Below are 25,366 nucleotides of genomic sequence, written 5' to 3'. Positions count from 1 at the left end.
CTGTAGCTGTTGCTGAGACCTTGACCTGCGGCTTCTCCTGTGTCCTTGTGGGCATTCTGTGCTTTAGCAGAATGCCACAAATTTTGATGTCACGTTTTCTTCTTTAACTCCATTAAAAGTAGTTTTTGTATTTCCTTTTCTGTTTGTTTCGTGTATTAACAACTATAATAATAGCTAATATTTATAACGGGTTGGCTATTAACTGCTTGGAGTTACAGCTGGTGGCTTTTGTTTTTGTTTTTTGTTTTGAGACCAGATCTCCTTGTGTTTGGAACTTGCTACATAGACCAGGCTGGTCTTGATTTCACAGAGATCCACCTGCCTCTGCCTCTACAGAGTGCTGGAATTAAAGGTGTACACCACCACACCTGGCATTTATAGCTGCTTATCTCAGAGAAATTCACAATTCCCACCCTACCTTCACCATCATTTTCTTTTTTGTTTTGTATTTGACTTGTGGGCTATTTAGAAACGTATCATTTAGTTTACAAATTTGGGTGGGGACAGGTTCCGTGTCTATTTCTATTGTTTTCATTTCTTCCTGGTCAGAGAACATACTTATATAACTTATGTCATGGTAAATTTATTCAAATATATTTTATGGTGTAGAATCTGGCCTTAGTAAATGTTTCTTATAGAAAATATATGTAAATGCCTGAAAACTTCTTTTATGTGTTTTATTTAGTGGTTCAAAGAAAGAGAATGTATCATACCTAGTGTCCAATACTCCATTTCAGTACAAGGCTCAGTGTCCTAGTTTGTTTCTCAATTGCTGTGATAAAATACTCTGACCAGTACCAACTTGGGGAGGAAAGAGTTTATTTTATGTTACATCTCCCAGGTCACAGTTCATCAGGGAGCCCAAGGTAGGAACTCAGGGCAGGAACCTGGAAGCAGGAGCTGGGGCACAGGCCATGGAGGAAAGCTGCTTACTGGCTTGCTCCCCTGGCCCCTGCTCAGCCTGCTTTCTTATGAAACACAAGTCCACCCGCCCAGGGGTGGCACTGCCCACAGTGGCCTGGGGCCTCCCACATCATTCAACAATCAAGAAGATGCCCCACAGATATGGCCACAGGCCAGTCCTATAGAGGGAGGAAATTCCCTAATTGAGGTTCCCTCAACCCAGGTATGTCAAGCTATCCAGCACACTCAAGGATTCTTAGCCAATTAGTTTATGCTTACTTCATAGAATCTTGGGGACAGAAAGTAAATCATTGGTTATTTTCATATTGCATTACGGTTTTATGATAGACAAAGGGATTATTTCTATTTCATAAGCAAGGGATTATTTCTATTTCATAAGCAAAAGGGAAAAGTTCTTGGGATTGAGGATCAAGTAAACTGGTATTTGTACACAGCCTCTTCCTGCCCCAGTTAGGTGACCGTAAGGACACTTAAGTCCAGCAGGCAGAATCTGTTCCTGAGGTCATTGTGGGAGAGTGAGGGCACAACTAAGGGGAAGAAACACCCTGCAGAGTCAGCCAGGTCTGCTTGGCAAGCCCTCTGGCTCCAGCATCACAGCCTACCCTGGGTCAGTACTCAGAGCTGCACCAGGACCCTTGCTTAGCCTTTGGACCTTGAGCTTGCCGTTAGAACTTTCTTTAGCTTTGGTTTTCCCTTTGGCAACAGAGGAGTAAGCGTAATCTTTCACCTATTGGAGCAAATGTATGGCTGCTGTTGTGGTTATTCCCTTGCTGTCACTTTATGAAGGTGAACTCATAAAAAGTCATTTCATCATTCTGGCAATAACATTTGTCGTTAATTAAAGATAATGAAATTTTGTAATCATTTCATCTGTTGGATGTTTTTGAAAAGAAAGATTGCCTTCCTGTTAGTTAACATGACTACTTTAAGCATGTGTATTATCATAATTAATTATGAGACAAAACTTCACAAGTAAGCAGAAGCACTTACATCCAAACTGACTCCTTAGTCCACTGTAAATTAAAAGTATAGTGCTGAATGTGACAGCAGTTACTATGGGGTCAGGAAAGCTGTAGAACCCAAGCAGAAAACCAGGAAATGCATGCAGTTGTAAGGAATCGATCACCTTCCATAACCGCTGAGGCCTGTATTTCTATAGTATGGGTGAATCATATCATCAAGAGAAGGGAGACATTGGGTCCTGTGTTACTAGCATAAAGGAGAGAATCGTGTGGTGTAGTTAAAAAGATTTCCTTCTGTAACTTTCTTTGTAAAGGAATGCTGATCATAAAAGGGTACATATTGTGTGGGAAATTTACTAAATCAAACATCTGATTCCTTGCTGAGGCTGTATAAATGAATTTCCACTATAGTTTCTGTGTCTTGTTTAAAAACAAGCGCTGGGGCTGGAGAGATGGCACAGCGGTTAGGAGCTGACTGCTCTTGCAGAGGACCCGGGTTTGATTCCCAGCACCCACATGGCGGCTATGAACTGTCCTTAACTCCAGTTCCAGGGGAATCCGATACCCTCTTCTGACCTCCGTGGCATTGCACGACACGGGTGTACTCACATACATGAAGGCAATACATTCATACACATAAAATAAAAATAAAATATTAAAAAAAAAAAGCACCAACTTTGGATCATACTGTCATAGTCTCCCTAGAAAAGAAAAATCCACTGTAGCATTATCTTTAATTCTTTAGAATAATAGCCTCCATCTATTTTGGATATTCTGTATAACAGTATGCTTTTGTTTCTCACCTGTCATACACCTTGTGATAGGACTCTTCTAGTGTTTGCTTACAGGTTGCCTACCCCTTCTGCAATTACTCATTTCAATCATGCTTGGGCCCTGTTATATGACAAGGAAGAAAGTAATTAATGCTCAGCTCATTATTGAGTGTTGGCTCCTGTGAGCCCCTACTGTGAGAAGACAGCATGAAACGTTCCACTTAGCCATTCGGTATTTTTGTTCTCAAGGAAATTATACTCTTTACCTAGTTCTGAGAATTGCCTAAGTTCTTTTCTCATGCAGTTAAGTCACCAAAAAGCTACCCAGATAGACCGCAGTTACACCTCCTGCAGAAATGCTGTCACTAAGGCTTTGACTTGTGAGATGAGAGGTTATTGATGTGTTTGGTTTTTGGGTTTTTTTTTTTTTTTTTTTTTTTTGTTATGTCTACAAATGAATGCTTGTACATGTTTTCTGACTTTTTATTTAAGGCATGGCCATTATTTTTTTCATGTACCTTTATAAAACCTACTACAAGAAAAAACTAAGTCAGCTGTAATTCTGATGGGTTTTCCTTTCTATGTGACTTGTTGTTTTTCCCTTGTAGCTTTCAGTATTCTCTCTTTGTTCTGTACATTTACTATTTTTACTATGCTATGCCGTGGAGAGTTTATTTTCTGATCCTATTTGATGTTCTATTAGCTTCTTGTATTTGTATGGGAATGTCTTTAATTTGGGGAAATTCTCTTCTACAATCCTGTTTAAAATCTGGTCAGTACTGTTAACCTGAAATTCTTCTCCTTCCTCTATGCTTTTGATATGTAAATTTGGTCTTTCCTTGGTGTCCCGCATCTCCTGCATATGCCACATTCCATTCCTGTTTTAATTTGTTTTCCATTTCATTCATTCTATTGTTGAGGCTTTTTCCTGTTGTTTCAAATTGGCCTATTGAATTTAGCACTTTCTTCTTAATTTCAGCCTGAGTTTTCTTCAGTGTTTCTATCTCTTGTGAATTCAGTCAGAAGTTTATCCCTATCTTCTTTTAGTTCTTTAATTTGTGTGTTCTTTAAATTCATTGAATTCCTTGCTCATGTTTATGATTCTTCTTTTAAGTTCTGTGTTCTGTGTTCTCTGGGGGTCTCCTTGCTACAGGACTGGTGGAGTGTGGTGGGGACATACATACAGGACTGGTGGAGTGATAGGGACATACATACAGGACTGGTGGAGTATGGTGGGGACATACATACAGGACTGGTGGAGTGGTAGGGACATACATACAGGACTGGTGGAGTGGTAGGGACATACATACAGGACTGGTGGAGTGGTAGGTACATACATACAGGACTGGTGGAGTGTGGTAGGGACATACATATAGGACTGGTGGAGTGGTAACATACATACAGGACTGGTGGAGTGTGGTGGGGACATACATACAGGACTGGTGGAGTGGTAGGGACATATATACAGGACTGGTGGAGTGTGGTGGGGACATACATACAGGACTGGTGGAGTGTGGTGGGGACATACAAGACTGGTGGAGTGTGGTGGGGACATGCTGTTTTTGTTTCCCACATTATTTTCCCCTTGTGATTTTGGTATGTGGATTTCTTTTATTTGTGATTCTGGTATGAAACTCAAGCCTTCCTTTGTTGAGCTGAAGTCTGCTTCTGTTTGTATTGTTGGTGCTCCTTGGTTGTTTTCTTATTGGGTTTGTAAAGCTTCTTGGTCTAGGTTTCAGGTTCTCTCAGATTTTATATTGGAGGGAACTGATGGCTTCAAATCAGCTACTCAGTAGCTCCACGGAGTCATAAGTCGGACTCCAGTCAGGTACACTCAGGCTTCCTTCTAACATTTTGGCCCCTACTAGCATGCACTCACAGCACAATTTGGGAAGTTCGCTAAGGGGAGCCCCAATTTTGGCACAGTCAGGCAGTCTGCTAAGTTCTCAGCCCCTACTGTAGGGGAGAGAAATCTAGTCCTGGCAAAGTGGGAGGGGCCTCACATGGTCCCAGTGCCGGGATTGGGCAAGGCACGATTTGGGTAAGCTCACCACCAGGCAGAGGCCAAATCCAGCCACTGTCCAGTATGTCTGCTGAGGTCTCAACCCCTACAGTATAGCAGAGAGTTCTAGCCCTGGGGACAAGGGAGGGGCCTCACATAATCCCAATTAGGGGGTTGGGTAGGGTGGGATTTGAGGAAGCTCACCCACCACCATTTGGAGGCCAGATCCAGGTGCTCTCAGGCTGTCTGCTGAGGTCTTAGCCCCTACTGAAGGGCAGAGAGGTCCAGAACTAACGATGCTTATGAGAGTGTTAGTAGTGGTCATTTTTATATGCATGCTTCTTTTTTCATGGTTTGATTTTCTAGTTTCCAGCCTTTGTTAGTGAACGTCTTTTACTCAGAGCCATCTTACATTGCATTTTAGGAGAATATAGGATTGAAAATTAAACCTGAAATATTAGAACAGCTTGGGCTCATTAGCCTACATCCATGGTCGGCTGTGCCTCTGGATCCATTGTGTGGTCGCATTTCCAGGTTGTGACATGTCGTGCTCAGGAATTGTTCTCGAAGGGCTGTAATAGTGATTTTTTCCCACTGCCTCCCCTCATCCTAAATAACGTGATGAAAACATTTTTCTCTTATCTCTGGGTAGTTAAGTCTGCGTGTTGTTGCTCAGTGGTATCACTTAGGTGTTTAGAAGCTGTTTTCTTTGTCAGTTCAGTCAGTATGACATTTCCCCCATAACTGTGTCAAGGCTTCACTCCAGATCATTCCTTCTGCAGTGGGGAGTCAGAAGGAGAAGCCGAGGTGTGCAGCTGTCAAGGAGGAGACAGATCTTTGCAAGATGGGTTTGGTTTTTCACGACCAAGACTGAGACCTGAATGGGATTCAAAAGAAACAGAATAGACTGCAATGCAAGTCTATGAGGGAGCCAGGCAGATTGGTGCTTTGTCAGACTGTGAGTATGTAGTTGTGTGTGACAGGATGGAGAAAAGGAACATTTCAGACATGGCATCAGAGCATATAAATTAATACAAAAGGGGGCTGGAGAGGTGGCTCAGCGATTAATAACACTACTGACTGTTCTTGCAGAAGACCTGGGTTCAAATCCCAGCACCCACATGGCAGCTAACAACTGTCCGTAACTCCAGTCCCAGGGGACCCGACAGCCTCTTCTGACTTCTGTGGGCACTGCACGACAGTGGTTAAGAACACTGGTTGTTCTTGCAGAAGACCCAGGTTCAAGTCCCAGCACCCACATGGCAGCTAACAAATGTCCGTAACTCCAGTCCCAGGGAATCTGACAGCCTCTTCTGACTTCTGTGGGCACTGCACGACATGGGTGCACTTACCTACATGCAGGCAATACACGCATACACATAAAATAAAAATAATAAATAACTTTTTTTAAAAGTTTAAAAAATTAATACAAAAGAATCAGGTTTAGATTGTTTTGCTTTAGTCCTAATTACTAATTAATTACTGTCTATATATTGACATTGTGTGACGTAAGCTTTTAGTTCTGCCTCTTTGTTTTGATATGCTAATTTGTTTTAGTTATATGAACCATAATTTCAGAAAAATATTTAGCCTTCTTCATTATTGGTAAATGCTACCATTAAGTCCACTGTGTTTCTACAGTAAGTACATACCCCATAAGAATTCTCTCTCAGGTTTAGTATCTTGAAATTATGTTTTCTAAGTTTTATTGTCTGGAATTCATGAGGTCAAATTTTAGCAAATCATGGTGATTTAAATAATCCCTAAGTATATTAGTATCAGAAGTATGAAGTTATTTTTGGTAAATCACCATGGGTAACATCAAACTAAATGATTCCAAACTTAAAATGTTCAACCTCTTAATAACATGGGCATTTCAGATACATGCTTCTGAAATATTTGTAGAATTTTGCCTCATTTATTACTGAGATAAATCTTTGAAAATCTCTCTACCCCACGTGTTTTGGGAGCCAGCTTCTGCAGTAGTTTCCAGCTTCACAAAAACCTGAATGCTGTTTGATATTTTCTTACTCATTCTCTTATTAAATACATATTAAACATCTGTGCACTGTTGTAGCTATAGACACTATCTAAGAAACAGGTGCCTCCCTTCAGAAGAAGGTTCTTAAGGAAACCTGCACATGTGCAGCTGCCATAACACTGTGTGGTGAGTGCCGTCAGGAACCACAGGCAAGGTACAATGAGCGCAGAGCTAGAGGCAGTCAAGTTGTGTGCCTGCACTCCTCTGCCTTCTGTAAGATCTCTTTCAGCCTTCCTATGAGTTGTTGAAATGGGAAAGTCTTAGAAGACGAAATCAGCCTGGCGGAGCTAGGGAAGGAAGACAAAGGCGCAGATCTGTCTTTAAGCTCATTGACCATCCCTTTGTAGCCTTAAGCATCCTCTAGAATCCCAGCAGCTGAGCTGGAGCCAGGATTCTCAGAGCAACCTGAACTGAGATTTCATGTTAAGGTTCTTCTCTTTTCACAGGCTCCACCTCAACAGTGATGTATAGAACCTTTTGTGTACATTTAATCTATGAAGACTTAAGTTGAATTAGGCTCAATTTCATACAATTTACTCCCTTTTTTTTTGTTTTGGTCTTTTTGAGACAGGGTCTCCCTGTAGTCCCAGCTGGCCTGGAACTCACTATGTAGACCAGGTTGGCCTTGAATTTACAGAGATTGGACTGCCTCTGCCTCTGAGTGCTGAGATTAAAGGCATGCGCCTCCATGCCCGGCATGTGCAATTTACTCTTAATCCTCAGTATTTCTCTATGAGGTCTTCAGTGTATTATCTAACTCTTCTAGACAAGAGGTGAAGGTTATGCTAAGTTCTGTGCAGAAACAGAAGTCATCCGATGGAAGTTAGAGCACTATGTTACTTTTGAAATTCTAAGCTATCACACTGTGCTCCTGTTCTTAACCTCTCATCTGTGTTAAAGGGAAGCAGTTGCACTGGGCGGGGTGCTCTGTTAGTTCCTCTATGGTCACTCCTAGTGTTTGGCTTTCCACTAATTTAGTGGTGCACAGATGTAAGGGTTTCAGTTTTGCTCTTCTGAAGTTTATGAGCTCTTTTATTGACCTTTTTGTAAACTAGATGCTTTCTGATGCAGCACCTGGGAAACTGAGGATTGTTCATGGAGATGTACTGACGTATAAGATAGAGAGGGCTTTTCCAGATACCATTAGAAGACAGTGGGAAGACGGTAAGTGCCTCTGGGTGTTTTGTTTTGGGACATTCATATCACAACTGCTATTTTAGTTTCTGCTTATTATAAGTGCTTACTTTTCTACATTTGTACTAAGATTACATGCAGAATTAAATGATACATTGTAATTTCTTCTGCTTTCCTACTTCCAAAATTTAAAATACGGTTATTTTTGTGACTTTTTTTTTTTTTTTTTTTTTGAGACAGTCGTATTCAATAGCTCAGTCTGGCCTAGAACTCCTTCTTAGGTAACCCAGGTTGATTTGGAATTTGAGAATCCTCCTGCCTCAGCTTTCCAAATGCTGGCATTGCAGGTGTGCACTACCGTGCCTGATTTAGTTTCCTAAATCTAATTTGTCTCATATCTTCAAGCTTTAGTTTCTGTGCGCATATGTATTTTTTTATTTTTATGATGCTGTGTGAAGGTAAAGTACTGTTACCTTTTTCCACGTGATGAAAATATTGTAGGAAGCCCGGCCAGCCCCAGGGCCTTTTCCATTGCTCTCCTGCTCCACTTGCTGCACTCTCCCTTCAAGACTAGTGGACTTGGTGCTGGGTCCCTGCAGTGTTCAACTCTTAGAAAACAGATGGCAAAGGGTATATTAGTTGCTAACCAGAAGTCCTCAAAATAAATGAAGAGAGCTTTTCAGCATATCTAGCTGCTCGTATCTCTGGCCCTCCGGGGTTGTGCTCCTTCAAAGTGCCTTGTGTTTGTAGTCTCTACCCTCAGGCCTTCAAGTTGGCCCTTCTCAGCAGAGGCTGCAGGGCTCTGTGTTCACCCTAGCCATGCTAAGATCATGATAACCTGCCTGGCTCAGCCACCTTGCTGTTATATAACACCTTCTAGATTTTTGTTCTTATCTTCCCTGCTATCCTTTGGCATTTGTGAACTTATTTCATTCTTTGCCAGTGGTGTTTTTGTTTTATTGGGTTTGGGGAAGTTTAATTTTATTTATTTATTTATTCATTCATTCATTCTTTCTTTCTTTGGTCTTTTTGAGACAGGGTCTCCCTGTAGCCACAGCTGGCCTGGAACTCACTATGTAGATCAGGCTGGCCTTGAACTCAGAAATCTGCCTGCCTCTGCCTCCTAAGTGCTGGGACTAAAGGTGCGTGCCACCATGCCTGGCTAGTAGGGTTAATATTTTGTTATTTTTATTTTATGTATATGAGCGTAGTGTCTGCATATATGTATGTGCACCCATGTTGTACAATTCCCGTGTAAGTCCGAAGAGAGTGTTGGAGTCCTTGAAACTGGAGTTACAGATAGTTGTTAGCTGCCATTTGGGTGCTGGGAACTGAACCCTGTCCTCTGCAAAAGTAGCCAGTGCTCTTAACTGCTGAGCCATCTCTCCAGCCCTGTCTTTGTTTGATTGTTTTTGTTCATGATTTATTTTGTTTTTTAGTCACTTAAGTGTTTTTTCTGAGGTTTCTTTCTGAGCATCTTCTCAGACCCCGCATTTGCCTAGGTTACTCTGTTCCTTTGGTTTTGTTCCTCACCTAACTGTTGTGGGCATTCACATCTTAGACCTAGCTCATATCCCACTTCTGGGCATCTGATGATCTGACATCCCCGGGGACACTTTAAATTCATTGTGTCCAAAAGAAAATTATCTTTTCCCTTGGACCAATTTATTTCATATATTTCCTAAGCCAGAAACCTGAGGATTTCAACTGACTGAGCACTAATTAAGTAGTAAATGCAAAGCTAACTGTGAAAAAAGAATTTCAGTTGAAGAGAGCTGGAAAAGAGATACTGAGCCATATCTTTTCATGTGTTTTTGTTTGATTCTCTTAATACCCAGTTGAATTTACATTTAATTAAAATCATATTCAGCATATAGTCACATACTCATTCCAAGTTGCCTTTTTTCTTTCCTACCAAATAGATCCTCCAAATGTGCATATTATTGGAAATCTGCCATTTAGTGTTTCAACTCCTCTGATTATCAAGTGGCTTGAAAACATTTCTCTTAAAGATGGACCTTTTGTTTATGGCAGAACTCAGATGACCTTAACTTTTCAAAAGGAAGTGGCTGAGGTAAGTATTCTTTTTGTCTGACCATTTTATCATATGATCAAATTCCAAAACAAAATAATATTTTGTATTATCACTGTCCATGTTTTATGTTGGTACTTTTCCATTACACACAGAAAAACCACAGAAGCACAGCTAAAAGTTAGATGTGTAATGAAGATGGCAGATGTAAGTGCTAGACGCTCCCAAGGGAGAGCATGAGACAGACATGTCAGCCAGGAAGGCAGTGTGGTAAGCACAAGGCTACCACTGCCTTTGACAGAATCTGAGCAAGATGAAAACCAGGCATGCCTATGTAGAGACTGGTCTGTAATGTCTTAAAATGGATCCTTTGCATTCAGTAGGATGAGAGTTCACAATAAGATTATGAATTTGGAGTTAAGAGTCTCATTATCCAGTCTGTTGACTTTTACTCAACACTGCCAACACACATACCTCAGTGGTGCCTGCTGAGCCTGCCTTCCCATGGCAATGGTATGCTAAGTTTACAGAGTCAGTCAGGGTGAGCCAGGGCAGCTTGTGGATGAAGCAGCTGGGCAAGGTTTAAGGAAGGGATCAGCATCTCCTCTCTGCTCCCTTTTACCGCGGGAATTAGGATTGAATTTTGAACTATTCCCTTCCATAGTCTTATTACATAGATCTATATCTATGTGTTATATACTTTAGATCTGTAGATCTGTATCCATGTGTTATATACTTTAGTTTTGTCTACTCCCAAGCTTTATATGAATGGATTCATACAGTATAAATGTAGTTTTACCCTGAACATCTTAGGTAGGATTCATTCCCTTTGCTCATAGCTGTGGACTATTTATTAGCTATATATTCTGCCCACTGTTGCACTGCCATAGTTTGTCCAGTCTCCTATGTGGGGCCCTGGAATTACTGCCAGTGTTCTGCTATTACAAGCAAAATTACTGAGAGTTCTTAAACACAAAGGCAAGATTTCTCTTGATGGTCATAGATGGAACTGCAAGTCTTTGCTCTTACTAGATAAAGGTAATTGTTCTCTGAAATCATTAGACTGACTTACATCTTTCAACTGTGTGTTTGAGTTCATTCTGATCCATATTCTTGCTGGTTTTAGATATAACCAGACTTACACATTTCTATTATTCTGGGGACAATGGTATGTCATGCTGTATTTTGTCTTTGCTGAGTTTGAGTGAAATTGAGCGCCACTTCATCTTTGGGTTACTTGAGTATTTTGCATTGAATTGCTTGCATTCTGCTAATCTTCTTTTGGGCTACTGACCTTCACCTTACTACTACGGAGTTACTCACATGATCCCTACTAGTCCCTGACCAGTTAAGTGTGCTGCAGGCTTCCCTTTTCTTCACCATTTTGTCACGGTCGTTTTCAGTGCCTTTTGAGACTCAAGACATTTAATTTAAGCTTGTTTTGTTTTTTGTTTTTGAAACTTGAGGATAATTTTACTAGAGTTCTAAAAAATTCCCAGGACAGGTGAGCTGTGAACGTCAGCAGCTGCCTAGAGGAGGAGAAGGAGAAATGCAGAAAAGCCCTTTGAGTTACGCAGGTGTGGTGGAGGTCAGACACGTGACAGACAAGCAGCCACATTGCCAGAGTGAGCTTTAGACAAGGAGCACGAAAGCCCGGGGTGCCATACCTAGGCTCTGGCCAGCACCCAAGGAAAAAGCCAGAAAAGAAGAAGAGGAAGTCCTGACTCAGAAAGGTGGGCAGAACCAACAGGGAGCTTGTAGGAACTGCACTGGGGAGCGGGCATTCCGAGAGGGAAACTACAGCATCTCATTAGGAGCTCGTTATTCTTCTTGCCTCTTTAGCACAGCTTCAGGTGACCCACCATCCTGAGGGGCCATCAGGTCACTGACTTGCCCGACTTCACTCAGGCCACAGATTTCATCCTCTTAACCAGAGGAATTTGTTTTCCCGTGATGGCCTTGGCTACTGCTCTTCCTCCTCTTTGAGGACAAGACCCTAAATCACTCACCACCAGTTTGGTACATTCTTATCTTTCACAATCATCATTAAATTCCAAGGCTAAATTTCTAAATGGAGAGGTAGAAAACAAACACTCACATCAGGGTAGGCTTTGAGAATACTTACCGTACTGTAACTGTCCCTTTTGCAGTGACCGTCCCCAACAGGGGTGCTTTTGTCCACAGTTCTGTTGGAAACATTTGGCAATGTCTGGAGTCACTTGTTACCACAGCTGAGGGACGCTGCTGGTATCTAGGGGGCAGATACTGGGCATGTTGGTAACCATTTTTCAGGGTACAGCAGAGCCCCTTGACAAAGAGTGCACCAGCATTAACCAGCCCAGCATGCCAAGAATGTCAAGGCTGAAAAACTTGTAACTTTGTATCACAAACACATAGGGTCCTTTGTGTTATAAGAACTCCAGGGTGCTGTCACCAGTTTCCCCAGGGTTCTTGTCTTTGCCCATTCCTGAATCTGTTGGTTCTCTCCTGTTGGTCTTAATTGGGCCCATGCTTATAGATTCCTTTGTTATTTTCTCAACCTTTGGATTTGTTGATTCTGACAAAAACACTACTTATAACACTCTCACACCAGATAATTTTTTCTTTCCATACCAAACAGTTCTCCAAGTCTTTGGACACCAACTGGCTAGCCTCTAATTTAATAAACGCTGACTCTCCACCTGTGAAGAGTGGCAGGTCTCCCAAGATGAGGACTTAGACCCCAAGTGGCCTACCCCATGTCTGAGGCCAGTCACTGGTCTGAGCCTCCTGTGTGTGTGGGTGACAAGCTGTAAATCAGAGGGTCTTCTGATACCCATCCCTACTGCAGGTTCCTTCCCTGTCTTGTCAAAATGACCCACAGACCCCACCAATGAGCTGGAGTCCTAGTCCTTTCCTGTGAGCTGAAGATGTGGTTCCCCGCCGTGAGCTGGAGCTGCCGTCCCCTCCTGTGAGATGTAACTGTGGTACCCTCATAATAATGTTGACTTTCAGTCCCAGGAGGGACGATCGGAGTGCACTGTGCTGGATCACGTGCTCACCCACTGTTGAAGATTAATGCATCTTTTAGCTATCCCCGGGGCTGCAGAGCGCTTATCTCTGAGTGGAACGCCCCTATCAGGCCTCTGCAGCACAGGCCTCTGGGATCATGGCAGAGGAGGAGGTGGAAAGATTCTAAGAGCCAGAGGTGGTAGATGGGCCATGGTGGGCAGCAGGGGGTGGTGGTGGATATCTCTGGACAGCTGGCTGGTTACCAATGCGAACTCATAGCAGTAGCGACAACATGCCCCAAGTTGTATGCAAGCTCCAGTGGATGGATCCACACTGGAGAACCTATGGGGATTCAAAATAGACTCTATAGGCTTCATTAAACTGAGAGAGTACATTGAAATGAGTGCAGGGTCGGGGGGGGTAATGTGGGGAGGTGTGGATGGGAGAGGGGCTATAAATTATACTGTCATCAAATTATACTGTGGAAATCGCAAAAATTCAATTAAAAAAATGACCCACAGAATTTTACCTACCTTATAAAAATCAGCCAATTGGTCTTTCTGGGGACAAGCCCCGACCTCAGGCCACCTAGAGGCTTATGTCATCTGAGTTGTCTGAACTTAGGTATACTCAAAGGGGGCTCATGAGTAACAAAAGAGACTTCATCTCAAGAAACTCCAATGGTTCTGGGAGCTGTGCTAGGAACCAGGGACAGAGACCATGTATATTTTTAATCATACCTTGTTGGTAGGTGTTTTCTTCAGCTGACATTGTTGTTAGGTTCTTCTGTTCCTGAGTAACAGAAATGCAAAGCACTGTACTTTGTACTCTTTGAGGAAAGAGCAAAGGCGAGGCCTAGGTGGTGGGGTCCTACTTTCAGGGCTTCCTGGCAGCTGTGGTTTCAATGACTGTTGTTCTGACTTCACCATAGGCAATTATTTTTCTTTAACAAGGCTTTGCGTTAAATTTTTGTATGACTATTGAAGAGCATTTACATCAAGTCTAATTTATGGAATGCATTAGCAGTGTGGGTAACCCTGGTCCTCTGGACCACCTTTCACAGTTTACAGATGAAGGGTCCAAGGGGGGATTAGCAGTATTGTCTTAGGTCCTGCTTGCTTTGAAACGGTCGTGAATATAATATTTGGTATTTTAGCCACAAAAAGCATTTTTTTAATTGAATTTTTGAGATTTTCATACAATATAATTTGATGGTATTTAAATCCCTCCCCTTATTGTCCTCCACCCAATTTAATATACTAAATGCATAACAAGACTTAGAGAGTCCAATTTGTATCACCAAATGTCCTTTAGTATGTGTGCATCCATGAGTGCCTAGCTAACCTACCATCCTTGAAGGAGACTGTCTCTGCCCCTCCCAGCAGCCATCAGTGGCCAAAATTTCCTTGGGTTGGGTCGGGGTTCCTTACCCACTTCCCCATGTCTGTGCTTAAAACCTTGGCACAAATGTTGAATTTTAACAAAGAAGAATCTATCCATGTTTTGTAGCTTCTGCTTTTTCATCTTTAAGATGCTCTTCTCTACTGTGGTGTCATAGATATTACAGAAGTCTTTAAGTTTTGTCTTTCATTTATCCTTACTTACAAGTTGTTTTTGTTATGGTACAAGATTGGGACCTCTTTTTTCCTCCTGCAGAAACTTAGTTACACCTCTACCACTTAATGGAGGGTCTGACCTTTTCTCATTAAGAGAATCATGTCTGTCACATGTGCTTGGGTCTGTGTCTAAGGCTCATTCCATTGGTCTACTCGCGTCTGTAGCGACACTGTCTTAGTTTTGATATCAGATGCAGTAAGTCTCCCATGAGCAGTGTTGGTGTTCTTAAAGAGTGTTCTGGCTGTCCTTGGCACTATAGAAACTTTATTTGGTATTTAATTTTATAATGTATTATATATGGAAATTAAAGTTCTTTTAAAAGAGTTGACTGGGGAGCTGGAGAGATGGCTCAGTGGTTAAGAACTCTGGTTGTTCTTGCAGAAGACCTGGGTTCAAATCCCAGCACCCACGTGGCAGCTAACAACTATCCATAACTCCAGTTCCAGGGGGATGGCTCAGCAAGAAAAGGTACCTCCCAGGCTGGAGGGATGGCTGAGTGGTTAAAAGCACTGACTACTCTTGCAAAGAACCTGTGTTCTATTCCCAGCACCCACACGGTGGCTAACACCTATCCGTATCTCCAGTTCCAGGGGATCTGATACCCTCTTCTGACCTCTGAGGGCACTGCATTACACTGGTGCACTTATAAACATGCAGGTAATACACTCATACACATAAAATAAAAATAATAAATAAAATATTTTTAAAAATAAATGCATATGGGTGATTAAAAGAAAAAAATTCAGGCCAGGCATGGCGGTGCACATCTGTAGTCCCAGCACTTGGGAGGCAGAGGCAGGCGGATCTTTGTGAGTTCAAGGCCAGCCTGGTCTACATAGTGAGTTCCAGGACAGCTGGGGCTACAGGGAGACCCTGTCTCAAAAAGCCAAAAAAAAAGAAAAAAAAAAAATTCCAAGTTTTTTGTAGAAATCATTTGTCTGGAACAGCCAGTACTTCAAAGGTTCTTGAATACTGAAGATTTCACACTTAAACACTTTAGTTCTTCATTATTTGCTAATTTCTTCATAAAATGTTTACCAGTTGTTTTATGTAGAACATTCTGCTGTAGGATATGATGGTGATGAAAATCTCCAAAAGTCAACAACAGTCAGTAGAGAAGTTTGCCTAGCTAACTTTTTTGTTGTTGTTGTTTTGCTTTGTTTTGCTTTGCTATGTAGTCCTGAGTGACCTGGAACTCATTATGTAAACCAGGCTGGCCTCAAATTCACAGAGATCGCCTGCCTCTGCCTCCTGGGTGCTGGGATTAAAGGGCATGCACCACCACACCCATCTGTATCTGACTTTTTCAGTTCATTATACATGATACAATGGACATTTCCTAAGGTATATCTCGGCCAATAATGATGATTATTTCCCAGATTGTCTACATGTTATGTGTCAGATACCATGGTGTTTTTTTGTTGTTACTGTTTTTGCTCAAAAAGACCAAAAAAAAAGAATATTCAGCATCAAATGTTGGCTCCGTTCTAATAGACTGGATTAACTGTTTGCTAACATTTACTCTTGCCACTTGTAGAGACTTGTGGCCACTACTGGAAGCAAGCAACGCAGTCGCCTTTCCATCATGGCCCAGCACCTCTGTGATGTGGATCATCTCTTCACGATTCCAGGAAAAGCTTTTGTCCCCAAACCAGAGGTAAGTGTCTGCTCCTTGCCTTTTATGTCAGTGCTGCATTTTGTTATGATAGTTGTTCCCCAAGGATGTGGTATAGGAAATGATCTCTAGGAGCCAAGACTTAAATGCAAGCTACACCATAACTGGGTTTTATTCTTTCATTTCTCTTGAATAAGAGCCACAAAATTTACAGTTGTTTTTTTTTTTAATTATTTATTGGGACTGGAGAGATGGCTTAGTGGTTAAGAGCACTGACTTCTCTTCCAGAAGAACTGAGTTTGGATCCCAGCACCCACATCATGGCTAACAACCCTCTGGAACTCCAGCTCCAGGGGATCCAGTGCCCTCTTCTGGTCTTCTTGGACATTGCATGCACAGGTGCACTTACATACATGCACACATAAAATAAAAATAAATCAAAAAATGCTTAAAATTCTTATTTATTATTATTGTGTGTATCACTATGTACATGTGGAAGTCGGAGGACACCTAGGTGGAATTGGTCCTCTCCTTCCTACGTGGGTTCCAGGGCTCAGACTCTGCTAGGCTTATGCAGCACATGTCATTACCCACTGAGCAATCTCACCAGCCCCACAATATTTCTTACTCAAAGAGTTCTCATTCAAATCGTTCTCTCCCCTAGAACAGAGTTCTCTAAACCTTTGCCAGGGTTTATAGGTTGGTACCGGTCACTATCACTGACATTATCAACTCCTCCTACTCTTAAAAGTATTCTGTTATGGAAGATAAGTTATATGGCCACCCAGTCCTTGAGAAATTAAGTATTTTTGTGATTTCTAGCAGAGATTTTTAATTAACACTTTACCAAGCATTTATTTACTGTGAATATTTTTGGCAACATTACCTATCATCTGTGGGAAAATAGTTGGCTGTTAAACCAGGCTTTGATAATGATGTGCTAAAAACATGAGTTTTACTTACAGAAGCAAAGTTTCTTTTCCAAGAAAAAATTCTTCAGTAAGTGTGTTAAATTTTAGCAGAGCTCTCTGTTTAGTAAGTCATTACAGGACATGAGCTATAAGGCCTCTTCTGTGTTTCCTACCACTTAAGAAGTCCAGGGCTGGGGATACAACTGGAATGTCTACCTGATCAGATGTTGAGTCAGCCTTTAAGGAATACACAGCCCACTCAAAAGTAGAAATGTCTCATTAGTAGCTAAAACTCTCAAACATAAGTCTTGCAAAGTTTCTTTAAAGTTCATAAGTAAAAGGAGATAGCACGAAAAAATTATCATGTGGCTTATAGATTTAGATGTAGATGCAGATTGTGGGTTTGGAATGAGGACCTCAGCCATATAACCAGTCCACTGTGGACCCAGGACACAGGCTCAGATTTCTCCACATTCTCAAGTCTCTCCCCAAACCTCCTTGAGGGTCTTACCCTCTGCAGGTATCTGGGCTTCCAAGTCACGTGAGGAATTCACTACATCTTCCACCTCTGTCGCAGCTAGTGTCACCTTCTTCCAAATCATCCTCAGGGAACTCCTTTTGTGTCTGCTGGCTTCAAAGATCCTGTAAATGACTTCATCCAGAGTAGTTAGGTCGTCGACATAGTTTGGTGACTAGAAATATCTATAAGTTACCATTGTATTTAACACATTTGTGTTTTCAGGGACTTTCTGTCCCATGATAGTTGACCATCAGGTGACCCTCTAGTTTGCTCTCCTCCTGTAGTGTGACTGTGTGTGCACACAGTATCTCAATGTTCAGAACCTATTATCAGACACCACAGTACTGTTGAAGGGAGGTGATAGGTGCCTCCAATCCTAGTAGTCCCAGTATCTAGGGGGCCAGGACAGAGGAGGGTCAAGATTTCGAGTCCAGCCTGAGCCACATAGCAAATCTGAGGCTAGCCTGGACTGCATAGTGAATTCAGAGCCACCTAGGCTACAGTACAGTGAGACTCTTGTCATCAACAAAATAAACAAAAGAAAATTGCAGGTTTTTGTAATTACTGCCGAAATCCAGGATCTATACTTTCTAAATTTTACCACAAGTTTCTTAGAATGTGTGGTAGATTATTTGTAATGGAAAGTTTTCCTGTTTTAGTTATCTAGCCAAAAGCGTCTTCCAGTGTTTAGGAGATGTAGGGAGAGGGTACATGTGAAGCTCATGTAGTTTATTAATGTTTCTTTTCTCTGGGCTCAAAGGCTTAAGCATTTTTATTTGGGAAAATACAGCTCTTTTTTGGGGTGGGGGAAATCTTTGCTTTTTTGTAAACTAAATAGCAATTTACTTTGCCTGCCTTCCATTGTTTTAAATATTCTTGCAGGGGAGTTTTAACCCAGAAAAGCGGTTATCAAGGAGGAAAGAAAGAGAATATATCTGATTAAAAGAAAATAATAAATGATTATATGTTACTTATTTAAGAATTCTCCATTGCTCTGAAGTAGTTTTACCATAATGGGGCAACTTAGAAATACTCTGCAGAAAGCCTGAAAATATTTGATTGAGGATTACATTGAATGATTTTTTTAAAACTTCATTTTCTCAAAATAAGAGACGTGAAGAGGGACTGGAAAATGGCTCAGTGGTTAAGAACACTTTATGCTTTTGCAGAGGTCCCGGGTCCAGTTCTCAGCACCCACATTGGCCAGTTTACAACCACATCTAACTCAAGTTTCAGTGCCCTCTTCTGGCCTCTGTGGGCACTTGCACACACATGGTATACATACAGATATGTAGGCATACACACATATAAATCAAAAAAATAAATACAAGGAAATGAGAAGAGCGCTTTAAAAAAAAAAAAGATGAAATACAAATCCAAGACTGACCCTCTGTCTAAACACTGAGTTCAAGAAGAGAAAGTCTTAGACACAAATACCTGGTAGAGGAAACAGGCTGCGTGTACAGCAGAGTTTCAGGCAAACTGCTGGCAGAAGTGGTGCTCCAAGGAAGCCTGCTCACATCTCTTGCTTATTCTCAACCTGAAGCCTAAGAATCAGACATGAAGAATTTCCTTTGTGATGTAAAAACCACTTTGGACTTTTTTCTGTGAGAGTCTGTGGTGTCTTCTGTGCCTTTGAAATAGCCTACTTAATTGAACTTAAGGACAGAACTTTTAACTACCATAAAATTGTTCCAGCCCTGTTCTGACTAGTAGCTGAACTTTGGTTTGTGTTTTTGTGACTTTCAGAGAACTGAGCATCCCTGTTCTAACTAGTAGTAAAACGTTTTCATTGTTTTATTTTTGTGACAAAGTCTTGCTGCATTTTGCTGGCATCAGACAAATTGACCCCTGCCCTGAGTAACTGGAACTACACGTGCGTCCCTTCATGCCTGGCTCAGCTGACCTGTTCTTGCCAAGATTCCCTCTAACTTTGCTAGCTAGTTCCCCAAATTTGAACTCCACATTAGAATTTTTTTTAATATTTTATTTTATGTGTGTGTATTGTGTACATGTGGGTAAGTGCACCCTTGTTGTGCAATGCCTGTGGAGGACAGAAGAGGCCGTCGGATCCCCTGGGACTGGAGTTACGGACAGTTGTTAGCTACCTACCATGTTACCTACCATGTGGGTGCTGGGATTTGAACCTGGGTCTTCTGCAAGAACAACCAGTGTTCCTAACCGCTGAGCCATCATCTCTTCAGCCTTCACATTAGAATTTTTTAACTGTTGTATTTTCATTTCACTGTTGAGGTACTTATTTTACCAATTATAAGACAGTTTCTTTTACAATGTAAGTCCAGAGCTAAAAAATAATTTCATGACAGAATTAAACTTTTCTTAAGTTTCTCAGCATGAAATCCTCATATTTCTAGGGTTACACATTAACTTTCAGCTAGTTTACACATTACCAAGTTTGAGGAATGCTAAGCACTCTTAAAGTTCTCTGACAGTTCTCTCCAAGTTCTGTGGCACCTTGTTACTTTGTGACTTGTGGTCATGGGTCTCGTGATTAACACCCTTCTCAAGGAATGGGCAGGCTTTAGGTCTCATCACTATCTTCCTCCAAGCTGGTAGAAAAATGACTTAGATATAATTTGAAAATTGTCACAGGCTTTTTTATCTACGCCGACAGAAGCTGAGGACTTTGTAGAAAGCTAAACACACTGGAACGCCAGTGGGCCTTCTTCGGAGAACTTAATAAGTAGGCTGAGCTTAGCAGAGCCACAAATCTGTGAACTCCGAGCACCCAGCATTCACAGGTGCTAGGGGATGATGCCCACCCATGAGCAAGTTAGTGACAGCAGATGACAGCTTCCTGCTAGTATAAAATGCAGTGGATGAGCCCAGAAGTTACTGGAGATAAGGTATGCCGCAGCATGCTGAACAGTTACAAGCTGTGATGTAAATCCTCAAAGGTAAAGTTAGGATATGCTAAAGCATGTAGCTAACCAACACAGTGATAAAAGAGGTGTTCTGAGAAAGCCTTAGTCTGTGTTCCAGGCTGAACTGTCTGCCCCGTGTCTGTTTTCACCATGTGCTCCTTATGCTGGCTGTATCAGATACCTGAGATCATTTATCAGAAGAAAAGGCATGTGTGGGCTCACGATTCTGTAGGTCCAGTTCAAGATAAATAGCTGCATTATTTTGGGTATCTGATGAGGCAGCATGTCATGATAGGAACAGGATCAGTCCAAACTACTGACTTGATAAACCAGGAGGCAGAGTGGGATAGGAAGGGGCCAAGGACATGAAGTCAACTTTAAGAGCAAGCCCTCAAATGTCAAGGGCCTCCCACCCGCTCCACCAGGTAGAAGTCCACCCTCTCCTGTTGCCACCACTGGGCCTTTAACATGTGGACTTCTGGGGGAGAAATTTAGCGTTCACACTGTAGAACTAACTTGTGATAATCTTTGTCTGCACAGGTCTCAATCTACAGGTCACTTGCAGCATCCCAGACTGCCTCAACTTTATCATCACAGCTAGCCAGTGGTCATCAACAGTTCTCCCAAACCCATCCTAATCTACACTCAATTCTCTTGACTCAATTTCAGTTTTTAGCATTTTTTCCAGAATTATTACTAGATGTTTCCAAATCCATATGTAAATCTTCATCTCTGTTGCTTTAACAAAATATTTGAGGCCTCCACAGGCACCTGCACTCATATGCACATACCCCTACACAGACATACATACATGTACTGTTTTAAAAAACATTTTAAGGGGCTGGAGAGATGGCTCAGTGATTAAGAACACTTGTTGTTCTTGCAGAGGACCCAGGTTCGAGTCCCAGCACTCACGTGGCAGCCATGAACTGTCCTTAACTCCAGTTCCAGGGGAATCCGAAGCCCTCTTCTGGCCTCCGCGGCATTGCCCAACATGGGTGCACTCACATACATGCAGGCAATATCACTTGTACACATAAAATAAAAATAATAAATAAAATATTTTTAAATTTTTTTAAATAAAATATTTTAAAAAACATTTTCTTTATTTTTATTTTATGTGTTATGAGTGTGTTGCTTGCATACATGTAAGTACACCTATGTCACTTCTGAGGAGGTCAGAAGAGGCTGTCAGATCCTCTGGAACTGGAGTTATGGACAGTTGTTAGCTGCCATGTGGGTGGTGGGAATCAAACCCAGGTCCTCTTAACCACTGAGCCATCTCTCCTGCCACAAATATACATACTTTTAAAAAACTAAAAGCAAGGGGTTGGAGAAATGATTCCAGTGCCCTCTTCTGGCCTCTGTGGGCATTGCATGACATGGATGCACTTAATACATACTTGGAGGTAAAACACTCATATACAAAAAATAAATATAACAAAATTTTAAGTAAATAAAAGCAAATCTTTTTAAAAAAAAAAAAAAGATTTATTTGAGTGACAGTTCTGGTGGCTAAAAAGTGGCATCCTGGCATAGTTTCCTTCCCTGTACCATAATATTGCAGAAAAGCTGAAGGGAAAAAAAAATGGCCTCCTGAGAGGCTAAGCATGGGGGGGGCCTCATTTTATAATAGCTGACTCTCAGAGAACTCACTCCTGTGAGACCCGCATTGATCTATTCATTAAGGTGCTCAAAGGTTCCACCATGTCAGCATCGCCAGCCAGGACCAAGGTTCCAGTACATAGAACTTCAGGGCAAATCATAGCCAAATTACAGCTGTATATGTGTGTGCATCTGTGTATGTATATGTGCACATGTATGCATTCATAGATGTTCAGTAAGTAAAAGAGCTTTTTTGGTGTTTTGGCTTTTCTATTTGTAAATTTTTAATGTAAGAAAAGTGAATATTTTACTAGTCCAGAACTTGTCGACCTCACATCTGCCTACATTTTGGGGCCAGATCGTCCTTTGTTGCAGGGTTTGTCCTGTGCATGGCCGGCAGCATCCTGGCCTCTTCCCACTTGATTCCAGTAGTAGTTCCTCAGTTGTGACAACCCAGTGTCTCCAGGCCTTGCCACATTTGCCCTGCAGACTGAGCTCACCTGAGCCTTGAAAACAGCAGGGTAGAGTTAGAGCGAAGGGCCTGCCCTGCAGTGATTGTTTAACACAGGTTGCCGGGCCACATAGACTGTCTAAACACTGATGTACGTTAAGTAAAATGAGCAAACCATATGGGGTTCAGAGCTATATACTCTTCATTACAATTCTTTTTAATATTTTGTTTCTTTAGGAAATATTTGACTACCTAAAAGGAACGTATACATTAATAAATAGCCATTAAAACTTGTGGTGAAATGATGCCCCTCCGTTCTCGTGTGAAGTAATGCCTTCTCGTTTTCGCTGTCCAGTTAAAAGCCTGCTGTCGCAGAGGAGAATGATGGTCTCCCAAGTAAAATAGAGATCAGATATTTTAGTCTCTTCTTTATGACAAATGAAAATCATTCACATTTTCCCCTTCCTGATTTATTAATGTATAGTCTTTTCTTCCTTTAGCAACTGCATTATGAGCCATTATTAAGCATAAGTAAACAAATCAGAAAACTACAGTGTTTCTTTTACAACCATAGAAAGTCCGATTTTTGTTAAAATATTTGAATTACGTATAATCATTTTAAATGATTCTTTATGCTTTAAGAATTTCATTTCTATTAACTGAAGCTGTTCATTTATTTAAGAATAGTCATGCTTTTGTTAACTTAAAGTTTAAGGGGAAAAAACACAACTTGAAAGTGACTCAGCTGAGCTTGGTAGTTTAGGCTTGTAAACTGCAGCACACAGGAAGCTGACAGGAGGATCGTGAATTCCAGGCACGTTGGGTTACATAATGAAACTCTGTCTCAAAAAAAAAGAAGAAAAAGAACAAAGTAACAATCAAGCTCTTATTGCTTGGCTTGTATTTAAAAAGTACAGTATTTTATATTGATCTTTATGTGTAGTAGCATCTTTGATTTTACAGTTCTGCCTAATCTTAGTTTGCATATATGTGTGTGTGTATATATATATATAAGCCCATGTACAACACATGATATTTTTAAATGAAAATCAGAATGGAGGTTGGGGCTTGGGATAGATGGCTTGCAGCATCTTATAAGTTCTGTTTCTGGGGTCTCCTCCATATCCTATGGCTGTAAAACAAGCAGGCTGCTCAGACATTGCCCACCAGAGGACAAAAGTGGGCTGTGTTCTTGGGCCCCGTCGGGGCAAGGTGCTTTTTACATTTGGCCATTAAGAAAAGCTAATTTAGAAGATAAATCTAAGAGTTACCTTAAAAAGTGAGTAAATGCTGCCAATTAATTGCCTTATTAATCCAGTCAGGACGTCTTTCAAGTATAGACTTCAACAAAACAAGGAAAGCAATAAAGAAAGATGAGGGAAGACATTGGGACAGATGCAGTGGTGCTTTGTTGGCATTTTAAATTCCATCACAATTTTTAAGGTACTTTGTACTCTTTGTAAAGGAAGTTAAGCACAAATGTCATTTTTTTTTTTCAGTATAAAATAGTTTCAGCAGACCCAGGAGCCACACTGCATATTGCATGTGCCTTGCACAGCCGGTTACACATAGTCCTTCAGGCTGTATGCCGAGCTGGTCTCTGGTTGCCAGGTAGAGGTGCGTGTCTGCTTGGGAGGGTAGAGCTGGGGTGCCGGAATCCTCCTGGTGTCAGAAGTGCTGTGCGGGTAGAGCCTCAGTGCCGGGTGCTTCCTGGTGTATGAAGTGCAGAAAATAACTCCTGAGACAAGCAGCAACAGTGCCGAAACGAGTCCGATGTAGACCGCTCCTCCAGGCTCGTGCTTGCTGCTTTCTGGAACGCTCAGATCTAGAAAGTTGGCTATGATCTCCTTGGTGTACCACACTGTCGGGATTAAGCCAGAAGTCCCCGCCAACATGAGGCATACTCCTCCAGCCAAGGAAGCTTGACTCTTGGTCTGCCTGTCTCCTCCTAAGTGAGTGCATTTCATTCCTACTATAGAAGTGCAGATTCCCAAGGCAGAGAAAACACAAGCCAGGACCATGGTGGCCCTTGCAGCCTGCACGTGGATGGGGAGCGACAGGATGGAGTATTTCAGAGTGCAGCTGAACATCCCAGTGCTGTACCACGTGCAGTCCATCCACAGCCCATGCAGCTGTGCAATGGCTGTTATGATGTTGGAGCCTCTGTCTGCACTCACCTTCCAGTTGGGCAGCAGAGTGGCGGTGAGCACTCCAGAGACCCCCGCTAAGGCCAGGATGAAAGCAAGGAGTTGGAGACCCTCCGAGCCCATGATGTTACCGTTACTCTGTCCTAGAAGATCCTGGTGGTGAATTATGGCGTGTCCTCAGAACTGTAGCTATTTCTGTGCAGTTGAGAACCAAATAACAAAGCTAAAAAGAAGCAAAGTCAGGATTGAGGGGAAGGAAGAAAAAGTAAACAAGAACTTCTAGCAGAGGAACCAAGACACATGTGCACAGTGCCCTGTGTGCATGCCACATGCCTGTGCACACACAGCAGAAGATGCTGCGGTCGCACAGAAAGGAAGGGCTGGAAGCAGGCCTGGGGAATAACATTCTCATGAGTGATAGTCATGGGCAGTGCTTGATTCGTGACATAAGGAAAGTTGTCCACTTTGTTCTTTTTATATCTAAGCATGCCGAAAATGTCTGTGAAGTGGACATGGACCTTGCTAGGAAGTTTAGAAATTTCAAATTCTAGCTGAAGGATCCTAAAAAGAATTTGATTAGCATTGTAGATTATTTTAAGTGGCTTTGTTTTTAGTGAAAATACTCAAGGCAGCCTGGCATGGTGGCGCATGCCTTTAGTCTCAGCACTCGGAAGGCAGAGGCAGGCAGATCTCTGTGAGTTCAAGGTCAGCCTGGTCTACATAATGAGTTCCAGGACAGCTGGGGCTACAGGGAGA

General features: G+C 41.9%; 2 protein-coding genes across 8 annotated transcripts in view; one reads left to right on the top strand and one right to left on the bottom strand.

The window, feature by feature from the left end:
- The window catches only part of Tfb1m (transcription factor B1, mitochondrial), a 47,381-nt gene that overhangs the window by 7,657 nt on the left and 14,358 nt on the right, over positions 1 to 25,366 (top strand). For 5 of the 7 annotated variants that reach the window (XM_017799743.2, XM_008839353.2, XM_029566692.1 and 2 more), the window contains 3 exons: positions 7,758 to 7,866; positions 9,759 to 9,910; positions 16,014 to 16,133. In XM_017799743.2, coding sequence (XP_017655232.1) covers positions 7,758 to 7,866; positions 9,759 to 9,910; positions 16,014 to 16,133 — 381 coding nt within the window. Of the gene's footprint in view, positions 1 to 7,757; positions 7,867 to 9,758; positions 9,911 to 16,013; positions 16,134 to 20,947; positions 21,224 to 25,366 lie in introns of those variants that run through there. The other 2 variants (XM_008839373.3, XM_029566682.1) reach the window with 2 other exon arrangements.
- Cldn20 (claudin 20) overlaps positions 21,922 to 25,366 on the bottom strand; it is a 6,703-nt gene continuing 3,258 nt past the window's right edge. Inside the window, exon 2 of the mRNA XM_029566697.1 lies at positions 21,922 to 24,833. Coding sequence (XP_029422557.1) covers positions 24,026 to 24,733 — 708 coding nt within the window. The 5' untranslated portion in view covers positions 24,734 to 24,833 and the 3' untranslated portion in view covers positions 21,922 to 24,025. The remainder of the gene's footprint in view (positions 24,834 to 25,366) is intronic.

This window comes from Nannospalax galili, unplaced genomic scaffold (assembly GCF_000622305.1).
Source record: "Nannospalax galili isolate Female #2095 unplaced genomic scaffold, S.galili_v1.0 scaffold211, whole genome shotgun sequence".
NCBI lineage: Eukaryota > Metazoa > Chordata > Mammalia > Rodentia > Spalacidae > Nannospalax > Nannospalax galili.
This window is presented reverse-complemented; position numbering and strand designations above follow the sequence as displayed.